Genomic DNA, 7,828 nt, shown 5'->3' with positions numbered 1-7,828 from the left:
GTCCACCTCTCTCCTGTCTCCCTCTGTCTACCTCTCTCCTGTCTCCCTCTGTCTACCTCTCTCCTGTCTCCCTCTGTCTACCCTCTCTCCTGTCTCCCTCTGTCTACCCCCCACCTCTCTCCCATCTCTCTACCCTCCACCTGTCTCCCTCTCTCTACCCCACCTGTCTCCCACGTCTCTCTACCCCCACCTCTCTCCCACCGTCTCTCTACCCCCCACCTCTCTCCCACTGTCTCTCTACCTCCCACCTCTCTCCCACTGTCTACCTCTCTCTGCCTCCCTCTGTCCACCTCTCTCCCACCGTCTCTCTACCCCCACCTCTCTCCCTGTCTCTCTACCCCCACCTCTCTCCCCACGTCTCTCTACCCCCACCTCTCTCCCACCGTGTCTCTACCCCCCACCTCTCTCCCACCGTCTCTCTACCCCCCACCTCTCTCCCACCGTCTCTCTACCCCCCACCTCTCTCCCACCGTCTCTCTACCCCCCCACCTCTCTCCCACCGTCTCTCTACCCCCACCTCTCTCCCACCGTCTCTCTACCCCCACCTCTCTCCCACCGTCTCTCTACCCCCCACCTCTCTCCCACCGTCTCTCTACCCCCCACCTCTCTCCCACCGTCTCTCTACCCCCACCTCTCTCCCACCGTCTCTCTACCTCTCACCTCTCTCCCACTCTCTACCTCTCTCCCACCGTCTCTCTACCCCCCACCTCTCTCCCACCGTCTCTCTACCCCCACCTCTCTCCCACCGTCTCTCTACCCCCCACCTCTCTCCCACCGTCTCTCTACCCCCCACCTCTCTCCCACCGTCTCTCTACCCCCCACCTCTCTCCCACCGTCTCTCTACCCCCCACCTCTCTCCCACCGTCTCTACCTCCCCACCTCTCTCCCACCGTCTCTCTACCTCCCACCTCTCTCCCACCGTCTCTCTACCCCCCACCTCTCTCCCACCGTCTCTCTACCTCCCACCTCTCTCCCACCGTCTCTCTACCTCCCACCTCTCTCCCACCGTCTCTCTACCCCCCCACCTCTCTCCCACCGTCTCTCTACCCCCCACCTCTCTCCCACCGTCTCTCTACCCCCCACCTCTCTCCCACCGTCTCTCTACCCCCCACCTCTCTCCCACCGTCTCTCTACCCCCCACCTCTCTCCCACCGTCTCTCTACCCCCCCACCTCTCTCCCACCGTCTCTCTACCCCCACCTCTCTCCCACCGTCTCTCTACCCCCCCACCTCTCTCCCACCGTCTCTCTACCCCCCACCTCTCTCCCACCGTCTCTCTACCCCCACCTCTCTCCCACCGTCTCTCTACCCCCACCTCTCTCCCACTGTCTCTCTACCCCCCACCTCTCTCCCACTGTCTCTCTACCCCCCACCTCTCTCCCACCGTCTCTCTACCCCCACCTCTCTCCCACCGTCTCTCTACCCCCCACCTCTCTCCCACCGTCTCTCTACCCCCACCTCTCTCCCACTGTCTCTCTACCCCCACCTCTCTCCCACTGTCTCTCTACCCCCACCTCTCTCCCACTGTCTCTCTACCCCCCACCTCTCTCCCACTGTCTCTCTACCCCCCACCTCTCTCCCACTGTCTCTCTACCCCCCACCTCTCTCCCACTGTCTCTCTACCCCCACCTCTCTCCCACCGTCTCTCTACCCCCCACCTCTCTCCCACCGTCTCTCTACCCCCACCTCTCTCCCACTGTCTCTCTACCCCCCACCTCTCTCCCACTGTCTCTCTCCCCCCACCTCTCTCCCACCGTCTCTCTACCCCCCACCTCTCTCCCACCGTCTCTCTACCCCCCACCTCTCTCCCACCGTCTCTCTACCCCCCACCTCTCTCCCACTGTCTCTCTACCTCCCCACCTCTCTCCCACCGTCTCTCTACCCCCACCTCTCTCCCACCGTCTCTCTACCCCCCACCTCTCTCCCACCGTCTCTCTACCCCCACCTCTCTCCCACTGTCTCTCTACCCCCCACCTCTCTCCCACTGTCTCTCTACCCCCCACCTCTCTCCCACTGTCTCTCTACCCCCCACCTCTCTCCCACTGTCTCTCTACCTCCCACCTCTCTCCCACCGTCTCTCTACCCCCCACCTCTCTCCCACCGTCTCTCTACCCCCCACCTCTCTCCCACCGTCTCTCTACCCCCACCTCTCTCCCACTGTCTCTCTACCTCCCACCTCTCTCCCACCGTCTCTCTACCCCCCACCTCTCTCCCACCGTCTCTCTACCCCCCACCTCTCTCCCACCGTCTCTCTACCTCCCACCTCTCTCCCACCGTCTCTCTACCCCCACCTCTCTCCCACCGTCTCTCTACCTCCCACCTCTCTCCCACTGTCTCTCTACCCCCACCTCTCTCCCACTGTCTCTCTACCCCCACCTCTCTCCCACCGTCTCTCTACCCCCACCTCTCTCCCACTGTCTCTCTACCCCCACCTCTCTCCCACTGTCTCTCTACCCCCCACCAGGCTGTGAATGCAGGTAAATCTCTGTTCCTGCTCTATGCTTTGAAGAGTTCTCCTCGCCTCACCATCCTCTACCTCTACCTCTTCGACTACTCCGAAACCTTCCTCCCCTTCCTGCACACCTGCTGTCCCGCCCTCTCACGCACCAGCGAGCCAATGGAGGACAGCCTCCCCCTCAACCACCAGGTACCATTGGACGGCTCAACTGTCATGTTAATTGTATTTATTTGATAAATAAAGGTAGGCGTGTCGGTACGACTCCAGCCATAGATGACAACTAGACGTAGGCTACTGTACATGTTGTCAGTATGGCTGGTCATAGACAACTAGACGTAGGCTACTGTAGATGTTGTCAGTATGGCTGGTCATAGACAACTAGACGTAGGCTACTGTAGATGTTGTCAGTATGGCTGGTCATAGACAACTAGACGTAGGCTACTGTACATGTTGTCAGTATGGCTGGTCATAGACAACTAGACGTAGGCTACTGTACATGTCGTCAGTATGGCTGGTCATAGACAACTAGACGTAGGCTACTGTACATGTCAGTATGGCTGGTCATAGACAACTAGACGTAGGCTACTGTACATGTCGTCAGTATGGCTGGTCATAGACAACTAGACGTAGGCTACTGTACATGTCGTCAGTATGGCTGGTCATAGACAACTAGACGTAGGCTACTGTACATGTTGTCAGTATGGCTGGTCATAGACAACTAGACGTAGGCTACTGTAGATGTTGTCAGTATGGCTGGTCATAGACAACTAGACGTAGGCTACTGTACATGTTGTCAGTATGGCTGGTCATAGACAACTAGACGTAGGCTACTGTACATGTCGTCAGTATGGCTGGTCATAGACAACTAGACGTAGGCTACTGTACATGTTGTCAGTATGGCTGGTCATAGACAACTAGACGTAGGCTACTGTACATGTTGTCAGTATGGCTGGTCATAGACAACTAGACGTAGGCTACTGTACATGTCGTCAGTATGGCTGGTCATAGACAACTAGACGTAGGCTACTGTACATGTCAGTATGGCTGGTCATAGACAACTAGACGTAGGCTACTGTACATGTCGTCAGTATGGCTGGTCATAGACAACTAGACGTAGGCTACTGTACATGTTGTCAGTATGGCTGGTCATAGACAACAAGACGTAGGCTACTGTACATGTCAGTATGGCTGGTCATAGACAACTAGACGTAGGCTACTGTACATGTTGTCAGTATGGCTGGTCATAGACAACTAGACGTAGGCTACTGTACATGTCGTCAGTATGGCTGGTCATAGACAACTAGACGTAGGCTACTGTACATGTTGTCAGTATGGCTGGTCATAGACAACTAGACGTAGGCTACTGTACATGTTGTCAGTATGGCTGGTCATAGACAACTAGACGTAGGCTACTGTACATGTCAGTATGGCTGGTCATAGACAACTAGACGTAGGCTACTGTACATGTTGTCAGTATGGCTGGTCATAGACCACTAGACGTAGGCTACTGTACATGTTGTCAGTATGGCTGGTCATAGACAACTAGACGTAGGCTACTGTACATGTTGTCAGTATGGCTGGTCATAGACAACTAGACGTAGGCTACTGTACATGTTGTCAGTATGGCTGGTCATAGACAACTAGACGTAGGCTACTGTACATGTTGTCAGTATGGCTGGTCATAGACAACTAGACGTAGGCTACTGTACATGTCGTCAGTATGGCTGGTCATAGACAACTAGACGTAGGCTACTGTACATGTTGTCAGTATGGCTGGTCATAGACAACTAGACGTAGGCTACTGTACATGTTGTCAGTATGGCTGGTCATAGACAACTAGACGTAGGCTACTGTACATGTTGTCAGTATGGCTGGTCATAGACAACTAGACGTAGGCTACTGTACATGTTGTCAGTATGGCTGGTCATAGACAACTAGACGTAGGCTACTGTACATGTTGTCTGGTCATCCTGGCGATATTGGTATATCTCTCGCCCCTCCCTCCAGGTGCACCCCAGCTGGTGCCAGTGGGCGGAGTTCCTAGTTAAGTACCTCCTCCTTCCGTACCAGCTGATCGCTGAGTTTGCCTGGGATTGGCTGTCGGTTCACTACTGGACGTCACGGTTCATCATCGTCAACGCCATGCTACTGTCTGTCCTGGAGGGCTGTGTTCTGTGGAGGTTCTATAACCGAGCTGAGATCAGGTACCCTGTGTGTTTCTCTGTCCGTCTCACTGTCTCTATCTATCCCTGTCACACCAACTTTCTCCCTACCTCATCCTTTACCCTGAATTATCCACCCCTCTTTCTGTCCCTCTCTCACACTCATCCCTTCCTCTTCCCTCACTACCCCCCCTCTCGCTCCATCTCATCCCTCACTACCCCCCCTCTCGCTCCATCTCATCCCTCACTACCCCCCCTCTCTCTCCATCTCATCCCTCACTATCCCTTCCTCTCTCCTCATCTCATCCCTCACTATCCCTCTCTCTCCATCTCATCCCTCACTATCCCTCTCTCTCCATCTCATCCCTCACTACCCCTCTCTCTCCCATCTCATCCCTCACTACCCTCTCTCTCTCCCATCTCATCCCTCACTACCCCCTCTCTCTCTCTCCATCTCATCCCTCACTACCCCTCTCTCTCTCTCTCTCCTTCTCATCCCTCACTACCCCTCCCTCTCTCTCTCTCCATCTCATCCCTCACTACCCCTTCCTCTCTCTCTCCATCTCATCCCTCACTACCCCTCCCTCTCTCTCTCTCCATCTCATCCCTCACTACCCCTCTCTCTCTCTCTCTCCATCTCATCCCTCACTACCCCTCTCTCTCTCTCTCTCCATCTCATCCCTCACTACCCTCTCTCTCTCTCTCTCTCCATCTCATCCCTCACTACCCCTCTCTCTCTCCATCTCATCCCCCACTACCCCCTCTCTCTCCATCTCGTCCCCCACTACCCCTCTTTCTCTCCATCTCGTCCCCCACTACCCCTCTTTCTCTCCATCTCGCCCCCTCACTACCCCTCTCTCTCCATCTCGCCCCTCACTACCCCTCTCTCCATCTCACCCCTCACTACCCCTCTCTCCTCATCTCATCCCTCACTACCCCTCTCTCCTCATCTCATCCCTCACTACCCCTCTCCTCATCTCATCCCTCACTACCCCTCTCATCTCATCCCTCACTACCCCTCTCTCTCCTCATCTCATCCCTCACTACCCCTCTCTCTCATCTCATCCCATCCCTCACCACCCCTCTCTCTCATCTCATCCCTCACTACCCCCTCTCTCTCCATCTCATCCCTCACTATCCCTCTCTCTCTCCATCTCATCCCTCACTACCCCCTCTCTCTCTCTCCATCTCATCCCTCACTACCCCTCTCTCTCTCCATCTCATCCCTCACTACCCCTCTCTCTCTCCATCTCATCCCTCACTACCCCTCTCTCTCTCCATCTCATCCCTCACTACCCCTCTCTCTCTCCATCTCATCCCTCACTACCCCTCTCTCTCTCCATCTCATCCCTCACGACCCCTCTCTCTCTCTCTCCATCTCATCCCTCACTACCCCTCTCTCTCTCTCTCCATCTCATCCATCACTACCCCCTCTCTCTCTCCATCTCATCCCTCACTACCCCTCTCTCTCTCCATCTCATCCCTCACTACCCCTCTCTCTCCCCCTCATCTCATCCCTCACTACCCCTCTCTCTCCCCCCTCATCTCATCCCTCACTACCCCTCTCTCTCCACCATCTCTGCATAGTTTGTTGTTTAATGTAATGAACCAAGTCTCCTCTCCCTCCAGGAGTCTCCCTCAGAAGATGTGGGGTCACCTGTGGAGGATGTCCTCCCAGGGTTTTGCCTTCGCCCTGTTCTGGCCGGTGATCCCTCAGTTTGTGTGTAACTGTCTGTTCTACTGGGCTCTGTATTTCAACCCCATCATCAACATAGATCTGGTGGTGCAGCAGCTAATGCATCCTGACACACAAGGGCCGTGAAGGACTGACCTGTTCCCTACGTAGTGCACTACTTTTGACCAGTGCCCCTATGGGTAGTGCACTATATAGGGAAGAGGTACGTAAGAGCCGTGAGTGAAGAGGTACCGTTTAAACACAGGATGTGTTTTTAATGGCTCCCTATTCCCTTTATAGTGCACTATTCCATAGGGACTCTGATCAAAAGTAGTGCACTATGTAGGGAATAGGGTGCCAAGTGCCATAAATGAGGAGATACTATGGCCTGCCTCCCAAATGGGGCCCACTGTAAAGGGAATAGGATGCCAGCGTAGCCCACAGTATCATAGCAACAGGATGGTTGCCAGCGTAGCCCACAGTATCATAGCAACAGGATAGATGCCAGCGTAGCCCACAGTATCATAGCAACAGGATGGATGCCAGCGGTGTCATAGCAACAGGATGGATGCCAGCGTAGCCCACAGTATCATAGCAACAGGATGGTTGCCAGCGTAGCCCACAGTATCATAGCAACAGGATGGATGCCAGCGGTGTCATAGCAACAGGATGGTTGCCAGCGTAGCCCACAGTATCATAGCAACAGGATGGTTGCCAGCGTAGCCCACCGTATCATAGCAACAGGATGGATGCCAGCGTAGCCCACAGTATCATAGCAACAGGATGGTTGCCAGCGTAGCCCACAGTATCATAGCAACAGGATGGATGCCAGCGTAGCCCACAGTATCATAGCAACAGGATGGAAGCCAGCGGTGTCATAGCAACAGTATGGATGCCAGCGTAGCCCACAGTATCATAGCAACAGGATGATTGCCAGCGTAGCCCACAGTATCATAGCAACAGGATGGATGCCAGCGTAGCCCACAGTATCATAGCAACAAGATGGTTGCCAGCGTAGCCCACAGTATCATAGCAACAGGATGGTTGCCAGCGTAGCCCTCCTTATCATAGCAACAGGATAGATGCCAGCGTAGCCCACAGTATCATAGCAACAGGATAGATGCCAGCGGTGTCATAGCAACAGGATGGATGCCAGCGTAGCCCACAGTATCATAGCAACAGGATAGATGCCAGCGTAGCCCACAGTATCATAGCAACAGGATAGATGCCAGCGTAGCCCACAGTATCATAGCAACAGGATGGAAGCCAGCGGTGTCATAGCAACAGGATGGATGCCAGCGTAGCCCACAGTATCATAGCAACATGATGATTGCCATCGTAGCCCACAGTATCATAGCAACAGGATGGATGCCAGCGTAGCCCACAGTATCATAGCAACAGGATAGATGCCAGCGGTGTCATAGCAACAGGATGGATGCCAGCGTAGCCCACAGTATCATAGCAACAGGATAGATGCCAGCGGTGTCATAGCAACAGGATGGATGCCAGCGTAGCCCACAGTATCATAGCAACA

The 7,828-nt window shown here is 54.7% G+C and overlaps 1 protein-coding gene across 1 annotated transcript in view; it reads left to right on the top strand.

Annotated features, from left to right (window-relative positions):
• LOC106564108 (bifunctional apoptosis regulator) overlaps positions 1–7,340 on the top strand; it is a 25,923-nt gene extending 18,583 nt beyond the window's left edge. Inside the window, exons 7-9 of the mRNA XM_045690632.1 lie at positions 2,464–2,646; positions 4,465–4,661; positions 6,249–7,340. Of these exons, the coding sequence (XP_045546588.1) occupies positions 2,464–2,646; positions 4,465–4,661; positions 6,249–6,441 (573 nt within the window). The 3' untranslated portion in view covers positions 6,442–7,340. The remainder of the gene's footprint in view (positions 1–2,463; positions 2,647–4,464; positions 4,662–6,248) is intronic.
• The last annotated feature ends 488 nt before the right edge of the window (positions 7,341–7,828 follow it).

Source organism: Salmo salar, chromosome ssa12, assembly GCF_905237065.1.
Source record: "Salmo salar chromosome ssa12, Ssal_v3.1, whole genome shotgun sequence".
Classification (NCBI taxonomy): Eukaryota; Metazoa; Chordata; class Actinopteri; order Salmoniformes; family Salmonidae; genus Salmo; species Salmo salar.
The sequence above is the reverse complement of the archived record's forward strand: the minus strand, read 5'-3'. Positions and strand labels throughout refer to the sequence as shown.